Consider the following 17,388-nt stretch of genomic DNA (forward strand, 5'->3'; position numbering starts at 1 on the left):
TAGTAAAAAGTGATGATCCAGTGGTTTGTTCTGATGACAAACAAGAGACTTCCTGTTGTCAAGACGTCTTCATTCCCAATGAAATGAGGTGACACATCCAGGAGTGGTCTTTATACAATTCCAGGTTACTCGGTAGTGTTGATTATGTAAGTAATTTAAGGAGGCAGGGCAGGTTAAACCTTAATGATTGGGTCACTTTGGGGTCGTGTGATTTCAAAAACTCACAAATGTGACAACTTTTGTAAAAATATTGCAGATAAGAAGGAAAAGTAGGCGTTAGCTGTTGGACCTGTACGCTAGCAGATACTAAGTGTCATGACTTGTATTAGTAAACTAATATATTTGGATTTTAAGGATGATTTTGTTCAAGTCACTCTTGGTGAGATCAGGAGTTCTGGTCAAATCTTGGAAAGTTAATGTAAAATGGCTCATACTGTTAATTATTGTAAAGGTGAGTGAGAGCTGCGGAGAAGGAATGAGCTGCTAAAAGGAACAATAACTGACAGTTATCATTCCTATTCACTGACAGATTAACTCATCACCAGTGATTGACAGTGTTTATTGTAAAAAGGTAACTGTTACAAGATGAAGGGTAAAATTCAGTAAGAATGTTTTATGTATGTATGAATGTTTCCATTCATGCTGTATTTATATTTCTACTTTGCACGGAGCATTGGAACAAAAACAATTTCCCCCCGGGGATTAATAAAGTAATCTGAATCTGAAGTAGTGATTGAAATGGGAAAAAAAATCCATCTGCCTTATGTTTTTGTGAGATAATCCAATTCATGACACAAAGAGGAATGCCAAGAAACCCACTGAACTATAAATGAAGATATTATGAAAAACAGCCACATGGCTAAATCTATCAGAGACTTTGACTCCCCTCGACAATCAAACATAACTATAGACAAGGAAATAGCTGCAGTCTGGCAGGGTTGGCAGAGGGAATGATACTCCTCACTCCTCAAGTCAAAGTACTGCCTTGTCAGAAGTTTGAAGTCTCTATCTTCAGAATTTGATGTTTAGAAATGAATGCTAATGTCCACAACAGCAGTTTTTAATTTACTCACTTTGAGAGCTGATTAGATAAACCTGCTCTGAATGTTTTCCACCCTTGTTCAGGACATGTTTGGACTGTGACAGCTTGTAAACATTTAATGTTCACATTGCCGACTGGTGTAGATTTTTGTCACCAACAATGCACGAATCATCATTTTGACACACACATGAAGGGCTCTGAAGTTAGTCAGAGAAGAAGAAGAAGTGTGTTTTCGTCAGTTAATTTTTAGCCAAATGGAAGACAGATAAGTTAAACTCAGGTCAAAATTAAGTGGCTCTTTGTAAAATATGCGTTCTTTCCTTTTTTTTTCTTTCTTCTTTATGCATTCTTTCCAGCAGAAATGAAGCTTTTAGGCATTTTGTGAACAGTGGACACAGTTTTGGACCACTTTGGAAAGAATGACATGCTGAGTTGCACACGGGGTGTCTGCTGGTGCAGAATCCATTGTGTAGATTTCCTTGGTTAGTGTATTAACTTTGTTCATGAGGGAAATCATTAATTCATGTCATCCACTAAATGGACTAAAAGTTCAGGTCTTGTCGTCACAGATAGAAGATAGCTGCTACTTTGGATACAGCCGGATTACATAATGTTTGTATAAATACTGCTCAGGGGGATGTTCAGACTCACAGCATCAGCAGGCCTGCAGGTGCCTCAGGGTCTCTAGAGCAGGTGATTCACACACGCAGAGGGGAAGAAATTATATTTAAGATACTAAACTTTTCACCCTCTCTGTTATCTGGTTGTCAGTTTGTGTCTTTATCTTTCCCTCCCATGCAGGTCCAAAATTGACTGGGGAAAAATACCATTGCTCAACATGGAAAGTGCAGTGTTCTCCTGCTGGCTCCTTTTCCTGATGTTCAGCCCAGCTGTTCCCATGTGTTTACCCACTGACTTCACCCTGTATGTGGAGAGGCCAGAGTGCGACTTCTGTGTGGCCATCAACACGACCATCTGCATGGGCTTCTGCTACTCAAGGGTATGTATGTCCCAGGTTGTCATTCATTCAGGTGGAAAAACACAGAAAAAGAAGTGATGCAAAAGTTTTTACCGTGGCCAATACAAATTCTCTAAAAAACAAATTCTTTTTCCTCTGTAACTGAACCTGCTCTGGAGTAGATGCAGCCCTTCTTTGTAATACTTAGTTCAGTGCTATATAATATATGTTGTACATATATTCTCATTATTATATACTTAAGTATATTATTTGCCTCTTATTGTATCGTTTTGCTTTGTTTTTTGTTTTTTTAACATAATTTTTAAGAGGTCCTATGTCAGAGAATGTTCTGTTAACTGAAAAAATTGAACACTAAATAAAAAGTTAAAAAGCAAAATTATCATAACCAAAGTGTTAGTGTTAATATAGAACAAACAAAAATTAATAAAAGAAAGCAACATAATAAAATCAAATAGAAATTGTAACATAGAAGAAAGACATTATATTGTTAGTATTACAATTACAAGCACAGTTAACATGCAAAATCATGACTGATTCATGACTGAATCATAATATTTTTTTAAACTATTTATGACTAAAAAATCTTTCCATTAAAATCATCATAACATTTACCACAACAATGATGTGTCTGTACACTTAAAATATATTATGACATCAGTTAAGTCTCACTGATAAGGTATCTGAAGCTTGTGAGTAGGGGCCCAGACACTACGCAGATAATATTTAAAATATATATTCACAAAAATGTTGTCTAGATTAAAAAAAACAAGAGCGAGCAAGAGTGCATGTATTATACAGTAATATTTACAGCCTACAAACACTAACCAAAGACCCTTAAAAGTACAATTACCTCTAACTACAAAAACAGAAACAGATAATTAATTTTTTATAGTGGTATCACTCTCATTCAAAATCTGTGGATCTCTGCAAACCGCAATAAAGCTCATACTGTACATTTGAATTAATAAAAATTAAACTATTTTTGGACCCATTTTTTTTTCTCATTTCAGTTGAAAACCAACTCTAAAATGTTCTGTGTTGTCTGTTTGAGCCATAATATAGTATTATTTGTCTATTCCATCCTTATCTAAACAAGGTAAATATAAATATACACATGCTTTGTTAACTGAACACAGGGTTGAGTAATCACGAGCATTCTCCAGGTAATGAGGATCAGGTGTGTGACGAGGGAAGCAAACAGTTTTTGACTGTCTTTGTAGCATGTTGAAACTGGAATTGATGAGAGGAAACTTGAACCCTGAACTATTGAACGGACACTAACCTGTGATTGACTCTGAAATGGTTCAGTGGAAACCTACCTGAGATGAATTATGGACAGACAATGTTTTGCCTGTGTGAAGGTGAGCACATGTGAAAAATAAATGGGTTACCGCACTTAAAGAAACCTGATGAATTGGACATTGGTTTAAAGTTGTTGCACAGAAGCGTCTAACCAAGTGCGCCCCTTTGGAGCCTTAAATGTAACGTTTTTTTATTGAAAGACTCTACATTGTCAAGTTCATTCATGTGTCTGTGTGTGGTGAACAGGACAGCAACATGAGGGATATACTCGGCCCACGCTTCCTTATCCAGAGAGGCTGTAGCTATGACAAGGTGGAATACCGCACAGCCATACTGCCCGGCTGTCCGGTCGACGCCAATCCCATCTTCACCTACCCCGTGGCTCTCAGCTGCCACTGCAGTGCCTGCAAGACTGACAGCAATGAGTGCACACACAGGGCCAGTGTGGACGGAGCTAGGTGTACCAAACCAGTAAGCCGTATCTACCCATATCCTGGCCAAAACAACTACATGATCCCTTTCTGATTCTTCTCTTGTTACCAGCTTGTCCCTTTATTCTTTGTTGAAATTACCAAACTAATACTGCACAACCCATGAATATTTTTAGAAGAGACAAACATCATCCTCTAGCTTGTGATGAATATAGTGATATCTGTCTGTTCTGGTACTTATTGTTCCAGCATGATTTACTGTGTCTTTGTTGCCCAGCGTGTCTGCGCTCTTCTCAGTTTACAATGGGGGGTGGGGGTGGGGTGGGGGGGTTGATCCTGGAGCGTATTTTTGCCTGTGTCATTATTTATCCTCCTGTGCTGTACACTCATGTGTGTGTGACTCCCAGCCTTATTGTGTTTAAAGGGATACTCTGAATTCAACCCAATTAAAGCTAAAGTCTTTAAATAGCTCTCTGACTAAGCTGTGCTTCACTTAATCACATCCTGCGCCAAACCATACTGTAGCTTTCTGTTGACTACATAAACACACAAAGCCGAGACACTCTACAATGTCACCTCAGGATCCTATATTTGCCTCAGCAGACATTGCGGAAGGCATGTGACTGTTGACACACCACCTCTGGGTAAATAGATTATCAGTGAGCATGTCGAACCTCAAAGTTTGGGCACAGAAGAGTCACCAAACACCAAAATTATAGTGTGACTCCATTATCCGTTGAGTAAGATTGTCTCATCTCCAGCAGAGCTTATGTGTGTAGTTTCCCATTCTCAAAGGGAATCTGGGAAGACAGCTGGAGCCTATGAATAGCACAGCAGCTCAGAGTGGGAGAATGCATGATAAGTCCATCATGTGGATCTCTGTGACGTTGCTCTCTCATCCCAGTATTTTATATTATGTCCTTTTTATGAAAGCATTCTTCTGTTGGTAAGTTTCCATATTAAAGTGTATCTGCTGATGTTTGAACTATTTTGTTAGGCTCAGACTGTTACTATAACTGGGCCTCACTAAAGACCTGAAAACATCAGATTTGGGGGGATAGCACAGAGGGCGAAGATCATTTTCTGTCTCACTTTATCAGTCAACAGGGGTGATCACCATCTGCATTCCTCCACATATAAAGTTATGACTTTGTGCCACTGATGCCTGACATGATTCATAAAATTACAAACCCTGAAAGAATCTTCAATGGGAGGTGTGTTTTGGGGGCCGATATGGAACAAAGTAGATAAGGGCGGGCTGACTGTCTGGGGTTAAAGTATGGATGTAAAGCCAGTTTGTAAAATGCTGAGGAAGCTTGTGCAACTTCTGACAAGCCGGCACTCTGTTTAACCTTGCAGTCAGCTGACAAAATGGCCATTCAGGGATCTGTAGACAGTGTTTATTTCTTTGTCTATCAGTGTCAAAACTGCTTCTTTAACTTTGACCCACTTGTTAAAATGTGATTGTTGTTGTTAAAATGTTTAATGCTTGTTCATATCCCAATTTGAGAGTATGTTTAACTCTGCAAAGGAGTGCCAATTTTTATCTTACGAATCTCCATAAAACATGCCGGGAAAACAATGATTTATATAGTCTACAAACTCATAAACCTACATAACTGGAGAGTTAATAATGATGTATACTTCATACAAACAAGTTGACCTGATATAACTCTAAAATTGTCAGACTGGTGTGGGACAATGGTTTGAATTGCCCAGCTGAAATTCCCTGTGTAGTGGTGTTTTGAAAACCGTTAATACCCTTATGGAAAAAGCAGTGGATGAAATGGAATTTGCTTCCATCAGCACTCTAACAGAAGCAGCTATGTGGCACACATACCGATCACTCTTTCATTCAAACCATTTTGTTTGTGTTGTGTTTATTCAACTAGAAAAAATGTGAGAACTTTTAAAGCCATGCTCCGGGGATGGCAGTGTCAGGTGGTCCGTCCACCACTTCAGTCTAGACTGAAATATCTCAACAACTATACAGACGTTCATGGTCCATTCACAATCCCCCAACTTTACGTTTAGTGCCACAAACAGGTTGACATTTTTGTTTTTTAGTGACGTGTCTCGTCAGCTATGGAGAGATTGTCATGAACTTTGGTACAGATACTCACAGTGCCCTGGTGATGTGTCCTATTAACTCTGGTGTGCCCCTAACTTCCTGTTGTGCCCTCATCTGGTCAAAATTTTACTTCATATCTCAGCATCTACCTGATGGATTTGCACAATTTTATGCAGATGTTCTTGGTTCCCAGATGATGGATCCTAATAATGATTCCCTGACTTTTCCTCTAGCGCCACCATGAGGGTCAAATGAGTGGTTTTGAATGAAATTCCTCCACAATTTATCTCACACATTGCCATGAAATTTAGTACACACATTCATGTCTCTCCTCAGGATCAATTGTAGTAACTTAAGTGATCCCTTAACCTCCTCTAGCTCCACTATCAGGTCAACATTTTAACTTGCAACCTGCAAAACTAACTCATGTTCACCCCTAATTAGCTAATGATAGCATGCTAACACACTGAACTAAAATGTGTTAGCATTTAGCTCCCAGAGCCATGGTGCTTAAGTACAACCCAGTTACCGTATATAAAGATGTACAATGTATGGCCTCACTTCTGGGGCGCTGTCATGTCATCCATCTTTATTATACTGTGTATGATACAGCCTAACAGAGCTGCTAGCATAGCTTAATAGCTACTGGGACCTTGTGACTGTACCTTGATATCATTGCAACAGATTTACATTATGACGGCCAATGCCTTTTATAATTTTGTCTGATTGCTATAATTCCTAGATTACACGATAGCTTAACCAAACTGTGCAAGTGCATATCATACGGTAAATGTTCTTAAGTATCATTCAAAAGTTTTTCTTAGTGAACTGATGAGGTTATATTTAAATACAAAATATAATGATCAAAGTAACCCAGGTTTAAATTAATAGAATTGAATGGAACAGAATGAATTACATAAGAACACAAGGCATGAGAATAGTGATGTAGGTGTGAGAGTGCTCCCGATGGAAAAACTGCATTCTTTACCTGTCAGGGAACCTCCCACTTTTACACAACTTTTCAGCTACTAACCTGCAAGTCACTGTGGCTTGGAATGTGTATACCTTTTAAAACCAAAATCTTAGATAAACCAGTTTCAGTCCTAACAAGATCAACAAAGGCAAGAGGCTTCTAGAAGCCACCTTGTAATTATCCGTAGTATGCACCCAAGACATGGTATGGTGAGCATGTGCTACTGAAACCTATTCAGTAGTACTTACCAAATGGTGTGATAATATTCTGGAAAGCCCCTTTTGATATTCAATAGGCTGCCTTTTGTTCCTGATTTAATCTTGAGGAGAGATAGACTGTGTTTGTCTTACCACATTGATACCTTTTTTCAAAAATTATCTTTATTTACCTAAGGTGAAGTTACCGGCTACAACTCTTTTTCAGCAAAACCTACATTTGATGCTTAGCTGCACACAAACACACCTGAGAGTTCACCTTAACAAAGACGGGCATGAAGAGGGGTGAAACTTGTGCTTTGTTGTCTTTGTTTTATCTGTAGCTGTCGCTTCTGTTTATGTACACTGAGAGCAGCAAAAAGCCAAGTCCAACTCTCTGTATATGTACACATACTTGGCCGTTACCCCAACCACATTTACTCTGCTGAAGGTTGACATGAAGGTACAAGGACCAGCTGTTGGTGGAGGAAGTATTCAGATACTTTGCTTGTGTGAAATTAGCAGTTAGTTATTATTATCATTATGCTTTACAATTTAAGCACTCAAGAGAGCTAATTGTAACTCTAGTCCCTTTCCCACTGCACAAAAACACTTGTTAACATCTGGTTTTGTAATGAAATGGGAAAAATTACAATCAGCATTCACACCGGGGTCAAATAACTCTGCAGTACTCTCGGGTATTTATCAGCTCCAGCTTTAATGGAGACACAACGCCCCGGGGAATGTGCTAATTTCAGCCCCTTAACTGGCGAGATGCAATGTTGCACCATCACAAAATACCATCCATCTCCACCCAAGCAGTACTGAAACATCGATCCAAAATAGTCTGCACAGAGACTAAATAAGTTAGAGATAAATTTAAAAAAAAGAACCAGCATAAGGTTTTCACAGGCCACCATGCTGCTTTCCACTGTTTACTGACCTGTTTTCTGGCTTGTCTGTGACATCGAACATGACACACTAAATACACCCCCACACAAACAGAAAGCCAAACTTGTCTCCTGCAGGGCCATGTGCACAGCTTGGGTCTACTGGCAATGGGAAAGGAGTGTATCACCTATTTTTAGCAGGTCTTCCCATGTTTAAAAAACCTATGTACATTAATGTTAGTGTAAAAAGGGTGTATGTGGCATACTGTGTTGTGTAATCAATCCTTACAATGTACTATATTTTATGAACTAAAGATGGGTTTTGTATATCAACTATTATTCTGCAAAGTAACTAGCAACTATCAGATAAATGTAGTGGAGTAAAAAGTACAACATAAAGTACAAGCACCTCAAAACTGTACTTTAATACAGTAGTGTGTTTAGTAACTTTCCACCCTTTACTAGATAAGGATGATGTCATCTCACTGTTGTAGCAGACAGGCTTTCCAGAATGATCTAATGCCATCATGATCTTGACTCCTGGATTTACAATGAGACTGGGATTATCTTTACTTTTAACATCCTTAAGGGGATTGGTACCATTGCCCCTTCACTGGCTTCGGGGATAGTCCTTTAGAGAACGTATTTAAATGTCTAACCTTAAACATTAGTATCCATTTTATATTTTAATCATAAATGAACAAAGGCTTTTTTTTCCTCTACTACCCGTCAATATCTTTGTAGCTGTATGATTGGTGGATTGGCGGATTGATTGCTGGCTCCTCCAATGAAACATGAGGAGGCCAAAGGTAGCCAATCAGCAGCGGGTATGCAAATGAGCTCATTGTCTACGCTTTGTAATTCAAGACCTGGATGACCCGCCCCCCGCTTCAAGCTCAATGGAAATTTCCACTCTGTCCTCTCAGAGCTATATTAACAGACCGGCGCCGGAGCACACGGAAGCAGAAGAGAAGTTAACGGACCGAAACAATCTTCAAGAACTACGAAAAGACAATCTTTTGGTGAGTAAACGGTTTCGATTTATGTCTAAATGTTTTAAGAGTGCGTTTTAAAGTCAGTGTGTTGTTCGTGATAGCTAGCTTGTTCACTTTAACGGACAGTATTGTTTGAATGGGTTTCCTAGCTAACCTTAGTCAACCAAGCGTCACGTCAAGGAATCTGAAAGCAACGGTTTTTAACCGCTACGAGTCAACGCTGTGTAGATTTTGTTTCTGCGCTTAATGTCCAGCTTTTTAACTCAAACTCTTCTCTGTAACATGACATTTTTGTCTTTTGTAATGCAAAACCTTTTGTCTGAAACATGCGGGAGAGTCATATTGCAGATATTAGAGGTCATGGAGGCTTTTAAGCATTTATTTTTGTTGATGGTGCCTCCATTAAACTCATTTTGCACCCTATCTTATAACTTCACGGCACCGCCTTCACCGCCTGCATGTTCTTTGGAAAGTCAGCTGCATGTTAGATCCTATCAAGAATGAATTGAAGTCCGCTATTTCCATATATGGTGTTCCGGTATGTAAGCTAAGACACGCCCACCGGTTGTACTACTCATATTGCAAGTAACGGTGCCGCTGCATCACCGTCCCGTGACTCTGAAAGTACCGAGATAAGCTGAGCCCCTACTGTGGGCGGGATAAGCTCTGTGAACATAAGAGTGTGTGAGTAACTCAGGAAGCTGCTCATAGAGCTTAAGTAACTCCTTCCGTTTTTCTCTGTCTAGGTCTCTATTCATTTGACTGAAGAACACTTGGACCTACATCTTTACACTTATATCTGCACTTACTTGAATCAAGCATCATGTCTCAGCAGCAAGTCAGGTGAGTCTCATTTATGTGTCTTTTTCCATCCTTTCATTATTCTTCTCCATGTAGTATGATTAGATTAATTAATTGGATCCCATTATTGGTACCAGAACTGTACTGATAAGTCCATTGACAGAGATTTATGTAGCTATTTTGGTCATTAATTACCTGTTACAAGTTTTTTCAAAGCAAAAATGCAAACCATTGCCTAGTTTCAGCATGTCACTTAACAGGATTTGCTACTTTCCTGTTCCTATGTCACTGTAAACTGATTATCTTCAGGTTTTTGACAGTTGGTTGGACTAAAGTAGACATACCAGCTTAGGAAGTTGTGATGGACATCACTATTTAAGCAATTGATCAAGAAAATTGCAGTCATAACCCAAGGATATTGAATTTACAAAGCTATTAAAGTGATAAAAGCAACAAATCCTCAAAATTCAGAATTTCATTTGTTAATTCCAGCCCTAATCACAAACCTACCTACATTTTATTTTTCACTATTTATTAGCTACCAATAAATTTCCACTTTAAAGTGTTCATTCTTTTTTGTGCTCCCCTTTCAGCCTCCCAGCTAAGCTCATTAATGGAGGAATTGCTGGAATTGTTGGGGTTACTTGTGTCTTCCCCATTGACTTGGCAAAGACCAGGTTGCAGAATCAGAGACGAGGTCAGCAGGTGTACAAGAATATGTAAGTATATTTAGTTACTGTTGTCTTGCATGACAACGCTATGTTTGCCAAATCTCTGTGCATTATACCCACAGTGTACATGTGTAAACCAGTGCTATCCCAGCTAATCCTACAATGACACATGCAGGGCGTCATGATGAATGTATAGATTTAACAAAATTCCTGACTTGATGGACCATGACGGCTCTTCATCTTTGTAATTCTTCTCCTATGAGGTTGTCCAGATGCCTTTTTAAGGGTGGAGGTGCACTGCTCCAAACCCTTTCAGCAAGCATCGATATTTGCCCAGAGCGGTCACAGTTCCCTGACTCTTGTTAAGCTGTCATGACGGTCCTTGATGTGTTTTTTAATAATTAAGCTTCTCTAAATGAGTGATTTAAATTATTCATACCAATAATAATTTCCTTGTTTCTTTGTTCTCTAGGATGGACTGCCTTGTCAAGACAGTTCGATCAGAGGGGTACTTTGGCATGTACAGAGGTAAGAGATATGCACATCTGAACATTAAGAACCAGTAGGCTAAAACATGCAGGAGAGGATTAAATGTAGGAGAAAGTAAGATCTTTCTATGGTGAAATTGATCATTGAATATATGATTACAACTGGGTACAACTGGTGATGGCTCAGATACAGTGTATTTTTGAGTGCATGGGTTGCTTGATTTACATAAAGGAAGACTTCATCCCCCCAGATGACCATCTGTATATCATTTACTCAACCATGCATGTCTCCACAGTGAACTAAGTATCCAAAAACAGAAAATTGTTGATGATTTTAAGTCAAAAGGGGTTGTGTTCAACGGCATGACTGTATTAAAACATGTTTATAAACTGTCACGCATCTTGTGTAGTATAACATTAGTGTCATATATCCAGTCATGTGCTCACTACTTGCCAAACACATGCATTTTTGCAAAAACCTTGCTATATAAAACACACGTGTGCTGTTAATGGGTAAGTGTTTTAACTAAATGGTAAGGTTTTAACAAAAGTGCACGTGTTTTGGAGTTACTGAGCATAAACTGTATAGATGAGACTTGGAATGTACTGCATCATTTGTGTGAGAGCCTGTTAACAAATGCTTTTTTACATGTTTTGCTGATGTTAAACGCAATCCCCTATCACTTCCGTTTATCAAGAACTTTCTCCATTTCTGGATTCTTCATTCCCTGCGAAGGCAAGTGCAAAAAAAGTTTTCTTCATTAAGTCAGTGCAAGTTGGGCAAGTAATTGATATACAAATGGTCATTGGGGGGGCGAAGAATAGTAGAATAAGTCATAAAAGTAAAGTGGCCAAAGCTGTTGTCATGTAAAGTGGTTTTGCAGCTTTAAGATGCTCTGTTAGTAGCAGTCATGCAGTAAAGTAAGAAAACACACTGTTTAGTTATCAGTTTATTGATTTAATGTCAAAAAGAATGAGTAAATCTTGTGGATAAGTAAAATATGAGGAAAATGGAGACCTTTTCGTGTGGGTCTCTGCTTGTGTGAGGAATGCTGTTTGTTTGCATCTGTGTTTTTCATATTACAGACTTGGGTCCCCCTGGGATATTGAAGGCTAGCCGATAAGGCGCAGCCACGCTGGAGGCAAATCATATAATGGTTCTTACAATATTGCTCTATTTGAAACTGTAGGCACATGTTTTGTTTTGCCATCTATTTGTTCTGTATCTTGACTTCTTGTCAATAACTACCTGGTTGTCTCTTCACTGTCCTGTCGACTTGTTGTAGATCATTTTCTTGACTGTGGAGGTGTGTCCTCGCAGACTTTGAGTGATCTTGGAAATGAATCTGTGGTGGACCCAAGTTGATTTCAGAACAGTCTTACAGATCATTTTTAAGTTTGCCTAAAGTCTGCACGCACGGTACATAGTCAGGGATTCAGTCTGTCCTTTGACTAACATCTCTTCATTTCTCTGGTCCATTGTTGTCATTAACCTACTTACTGACTTGTAGCCTTTCAGTAGAAACAAAATTCCTTTCTTAAAGTTTTCTCTATGCCAAGTGGGCCCTTTTCATCATAAACTGACTCACTGTGCTTCATAGACTTGATGTTTGCATCTTCCTCCGGATATTCATTTCCCTCCTCATTTCTTCTTGTCTTGTATTCTGCTCGTTTCTCACTTTCCTTTTTGAAACTCATGTTTTTTTCATGTATTTTCTGTTGACATAATCCCCTTCCATCATTATGACTGAAGCTACTTTAAATTGAACATTTGTCCTGTCTGTGTAGACTAGCTATACAATGGACTTTCTACATTCTAATGTTGTAATGATAAAGGTGGGGATTGTTTCTGTAAATGTGCTGAATGAAAACTCGATTGCGACGTCAGTGCTAATTGTGCGTTTGTTTGTCCTCAGGTGCTGCGGTTAATTTGACCCTGGTCACCCCTGAGAAGGCAATCAAGCTGGCAGCTAATGACTTCTTCAGGCATCACCTCTCCAAGGATGGGTAAGCAAAAATTCACCTCATGAAATCATCAAAAATTCACCTTAGGAAAATACAGTATCTTATAGATTGTGTTGCTTAATATTTCTCCTATCTGTTATCAGAAAGGGGCTGACGGTGTTCAAAGAGATGCTGGCAGGTTGTGGTGCAGGCATGTGCCAGGTCATTGTCACCACCCCAATGGAAATGCTCAAGATACAGCTGCAAGATGCCGGCAGACTTGGTGAGACGAATACAGTGTTGACATTGAATATTACGTGTATTTATTTAAATCAAATCACTGCCTCTGTGTGTATATTAACTTGTCTTGTCTTTTGTCCAAAGCGGCCCAGCATCAGAAACCCATCATGATGTCTCCCACCAAGCTTGTGGCCACTAACACCGTGCTCAGTCGTTCCTACAACTCAGGCACAGTGGTGTCAGCACCACGAGCTGTATCCGCCACACAGATCGCAAAGGAGCTCCTCCACACAAAAGGCATCCAGGGGCTCTACAAAGGGCTGGGGGCAACACTGATGAGGTAAAACTCTTAATCCCCAATGAAGAGAAACCGTGTAAACCTGTTCGACCAGTTCCTGTATATCAGATTTTTTGGTCTAAAACAACCTTTTGTTTTATTTCTTTCAGGGATGTTCCCTTTTCTGTTGTCTACTTCCCGTTGTTTGCCAACCTGAACAACTTGGGCAAGCCCAGTCCTGAGGAGTCGTCACCCTTCTATTGGGCTTTCCTCTCAGGCTGCGCTGCAGGTTCCACTGCTGCTGTGGCTGTTAATCCCTGTGATGGTGAGTTTTGTCAGCCATGATGTGCCCTGTTTGTTAGTAGCAGCTTTGTAATGTTCCTGCAGTGTAATCTAATTTATTATTTAAATCTTTTCCACAGTGGTGAAGACCAGACTGCAATCACTGAACAAAGGGTCCAGTGAGGAGACTTACAGTGGAGTTGTGGATTGCGTGAGGTAAGACAGTTGTCATTCATTGTTGCATAACTATATTTCTTTTTTTTTATTTATGCGTGTGTGTACATGACCTCGTCTCTGGTTCTCCACAGTAAAATAATGCGGAAGGAGGGGCCCTCTGCATTCCTGAAAGGTGCTGGCTGTCGAGCTCTTGTCATCGCTCCCCTGTTCGGCATCGCACAGGTTATGTACTTTGCTGGTGTTGGAGAATTCATCCTGGACAACTCACCTCTGAACTTCCTGTCTGCGTGAGAGCGCATCAACTTGCTGGCTATGCATAGGACCTTCTGAGCGTAGATAGTAGAACAACTGGCAGCTACATACATCAGTTTACAGAAAAAAATCAAACAAGTCTTGTCTGACAGTCAGAAAGGCTTACGAAGACCTTTGATTTCACCTTCTGTAGGTCTGACAGCTGTGTTGCACTAAAACACTTTGTGACTTATTCAGTAGTGGATAACCTACGTTTGCACTTGAAGCTGTTAGCCTTACTGGGCCGAGGGACTCAGAGTTGCAGTGTTATTCTTTCTTTGTCCCTGAGCCCTGTTCTGTTTCCCTCTGTGAGGGAGGGGAGCTCACTCCATCAAAGAGTCAGACCTATTTTTCGTGTTTTCTTCCATGCTATCATTTTTTATATTCTGTATTTGTATGCTAGTTTTATTTTAAAAGCAGCAGCTTTAAATACTTTGTATTTTTTCCTTTTCCATTATTGTCTCATGTTACAAAGCCTTCAAATCAGAACAAGATTCCAAATGTTGGACACATGGAGCCCAAGTAAGACAATTCATTTTAAAGGGATCTATTTTATTTTTTATTTTTTTTATTTTTTTTTCACATACATTTTGATCAAGTACTGTGAGTATACATGTTAAATTTCAGTAATCATGAACCTTCCTACTGACATGGGACCATATGGTTTGCCAAACCATAAACTCTGTCCTGTCACATACTTGATAGTAGCCCTACAGTTGTTCCTTAGTCTTTGAACTGCAGTGTTTGTATCTTTTCTGCAAAAACTTGAGATGCATGAGATGATATATGTATGTGTGTGTGTGTGTGTGTGTATATATATATATATATATATATATATATATATATATATATATATATATATATATATATATATATATATATATATATATATATATATATATATAATTAGTGTGTGTGTGTGTGTGTATGTTTGTCCACCTAACCTCAGTTTAGACATTAACAAATGCATACCTGAACCTTGAAAGAGTTTTTTTGGTTTATGCCTTAACAGAGCAGACTGACTTTTCTCTCTGAGGAAACACTTAGCCAAAAAAAAGCATTACTGTGACTGAGCATTTGAAAGATGACTGTTACCATATTATGTGTTTGTCATGGCTTTTTGTACATACCTTATATATACATATTAAAATTTGCAATGAACTAAGTCTGTGTTTGTGGATTGATTTGACTGAATGGGTTAACAAGGGTCATGCAAATGTAGGGAAACTAATATTATCTGATCTTAGGAAGGGAACAGGCAAAACCAGTACTAACACTTAGTTTGGCCTGGTGGTGACAGATAACGTGCATCATAAAGGGAAGTTCAGCCATTTCTCAACACTGTCACCTTTTCATACCACCTGAGAGTGTAGGCCTTTTCTACTTCTACATGACAATACAGCTGCTGTTTTGCAGACACTGTTGAAAACGTGTCTTAACTTGTGCTAAGCTAATGGCAGCGCCTGCAACAAAGGCAGGAAAAAAAGCTGTTACCATGGAGGGAAAAGAAATGACAAAGGACCTCACTTTTTATGTCGTGCCCCTCTTAGTGTTGCTAGGTCAGACCACAGCAACACTGATGAATGTAAAACAGCTCTTTAAAAAAAAATAAAATTAAGTGAAAAGTATGACAACATGTTTAGCAAGCTAATATTGGTAGCATGCTAGCTGTGTAAAACCGTGCATACATAGAGTATCATATGTCTTAAAAAATTTCACAAAGGAAGGCTACATCTCTTTGCTTATACTAATGCTAGCGATTAGCTATTAAGTATCACTAAAAAAGAGGCGGTTAGGATAAAGGTAATAGGAAGGCTACATATTTTTACTCATGCTAATGCTAAATTAGTTGGTAGGTAGCTTTTAAATAATATCATTAAGAAAGGCGGTTAAGGTTAGCGTAAGGGCAGTGCTTAATTTGAGCCAGAACGTACTGGAATGCATACCAGATCTTTTCAGAAAAGGCCGGAACTAATTTGCATGGGTCTAAAACTTTTCACATCTAAAAACTACATACAGTATTGGCTGATGTCACTTAGTTGTTTTTACCAGACGTGAGTATCTTTGAGCAGTGAAAGTTATTTATTTATTTTTACTTGTCTGCAGTGATTTGTTTTCCACAGAGCTCTATGTGCGAGCATTTTACTGGCATTTGCGACTAAAAATAGTTTTGTGCCAGCAAAATAAATCATTCAGCACGCTGTGCTAGTACAGATTTCAACCAGCAGCAGAAACGAAAGGCGAATCCTGCCGGTTGTGGGTTGAATGGGGGTCACAGACAGGAATACGGCGGTAAAATAGCCTATGGCGGCTCCGCGGCGCAAGATAACGGCTTACCGGCGACAGAGAAGTCCGACTTCAGGTCCAGTAGCCTAATTTCCTCTTTCGTTGGCATCATGACTGCCCAGTAGTACCTGGACAACCGAGCCGTGGCGGCACACAGGTATGTGACGTGTCAGAGGAGAAACGAGCCATTCACATTTCTCTCTTAGTGGCAGGTAACGGTCCACAAACCTCACCACACTTTAGGGACTGTTCTTTACTTATGAAGGGACTGTTCTTTACTTGTCAGGGGAGGAGGGTGGCTGTGTTCCCCCACTTTTGGGAGTCGGGGAACACTGCTCTCTCAGAGGCCAAAAGTGTTCCGCCACTTCTAATTTTACAAATTAAGCACTGCGTAAGGGTAACAGTAGGGCCCCATATCTTTACTTATGCTAATGACGAATTAGCAATTAGTTAACTATGAAGTATTATCATTGAAAAAGGCTTTTAAGGTTAAGGTTAAGTTAGCAATTAGCTAGCTATAAACTATTATCGTTAAAGGACAGGCGATTAATATTAGGGTAAAGTTAATGGGAAGGCTACCAATGTAGCTATACGTTAGCTACATAGTCAGCTAGTGTTTGCTGACATTAACTAACTTAAAATATGATTATATACCATGTAATATGTCCGTGCGGATTGTGACAGTCCTCCAGCCACATCTTATTACCATTTTCAAACTTTGGTTTCCTCATTAGCATAGACCAGGGGTAGGCAACCTGCAGCTCTTGCCCCTCTCCAGTGGCACCCAGTGGCTTTGACAGAAATTGTATGGAAGTAAACAACCTTTTTTTTTTTTGTTTATTTTTGTTGCAGGCCTAAAGCAATTCTTACATTCTTCAGCTGTAAAAATGTGTAGCCTATACACCAATTTAAAGAAATGTTTTAACATTAATCAACTAAAATGTGTGTCATACGTCTGTGGCCTGGCGCCTTTTCCTCTAAAGACATCACTAACGATGGCTACAGTAGTGTTGAGTCTACCAAGCTGGGCTAGCTGTGGATTCTAGATCCAAAA

At 39.3% G+C, this 17,388-nt stretch overlaps 2 protein-coding genes across 3 annotated transcripts; both read left to right on the plus strand.

The window, feature by feature from the left end:
- Window positions 1–1,593: 1,593 nt before the first annotated feature.
- tshba (thyroid stimulating hormone subunit beta a) lies at window positions 1,594–4,222 on the plus strand. Its single transcript, XM_033626952.2, has 3 exons — window positions 1,594–1,735; window positions 1,844–2,042; window positions 3,570–4,222. The coding sequence occupies exons 2-3, from the start codon at window positions 1,881–1,883 to the stop codon at window positions 3,846–3,848; spliced, it is 441 nt and encodes a 146-aa protein (XP_033482843.1). The 5' UTR covers window positions 1,594–1,735; window positions 1,844–1,880; the 3' UTR covers window positions 3,849–4,222.
- Window positions 4,223–8,761: 4,539 nt separating this feature from the next.
- On the plus strand, window positions 8,762–15,213 carry slc25a55a (solute carrier family 25 member 55a). 2 transcript variants are annotated; one of them, XM_033627100.2, is made up of 10 exons: window positions 8,762–8,904; window positions 9,624–9,720; window positions 10,272–10,397; window positions 10,822–10,877; window positions 12,754–12,844; window positions 12,946–13,064; window positions 13,166–13,361; window positions 13,469–13,623; window positions 13,721–13,796; window positions 13,889–15,213. In XM_033627100.2, the coding sequence occupies exons 2-10, from the start codon at window positions 9,701–9,703 to the stop codon at window positions 14,046–14,048; spliced, it is 999 nt and encodes a 332-aa protein (XP_033482991.1). In that variant the 5' UTR covers window positions 8,762–8,904; window positions 9,624–9,700; the 3' UTR covers window positions 14,049–15,213. The 2 variants fall into 2 exon arrangements, with proteins under 2 accessions (XP_033482991.1, XP_078026206.1); XM_078170080.1 differs by lacking the exons at window positions 8,762–8,904; window positions 9,624–9,720; window positions 10,272–10,397; window positions 10,822–10,877 and adding an exon at window positions 10,917–11,994.
- Window positions 15,214–17,388: the final 2,175 nt, after the last annotated feature.

This window comes from Epinephelus lanceolatus, chromosome 1, assembly GCF_041903045.1.
Source record: "Epinephelus lanceolatus isolate andai-2023 chromosome 1, ASM4190304v1, whole genome shotgun sequence".
In the NCBI taxonomy this organism is placed as follows: domain Eukaryota; kingdom Metazoa; phylum Chordata; class Actinopteri; order Perciformes; family Serranidae; genus Epinephelus; species Epinephelus lanceolatus.

Coding starts and splice junctions, on each gene's coding strand:
- tshba (XM_033626952.2), top strand. CDS start 1,881: ATGGAAAGTGCAGTGTTCTCCTGCTGGCTCCTTTTCCTGATGTTCAGC. Junction 2,043..3,569: donor TGGGCTTCTGCTACTCAAGG/GTATGTATGTCC, acceptor TGTGGTGAACAG/GACAGCAACATGAGGGATAT.
- slc25a55a (XM_033627100.2), top strand. CDS start 9,701: ATGTCTCAGCAGCAAGTCAG. Junction 13,065..13,165: donor GCAAGATGCCGGCAGACTTG/GTGAGACGAATA, acceptor TTTTGTCCAAAG/CGGCCCAGCATCAGAAACCC. Junction 13,797..13,888: donor GGAGTTGTGGATTGCGTGAG/GTAAGACAGTTG, acceptor GGTTCTCCACAG/TAAAATAATGCGGAAGGAGG.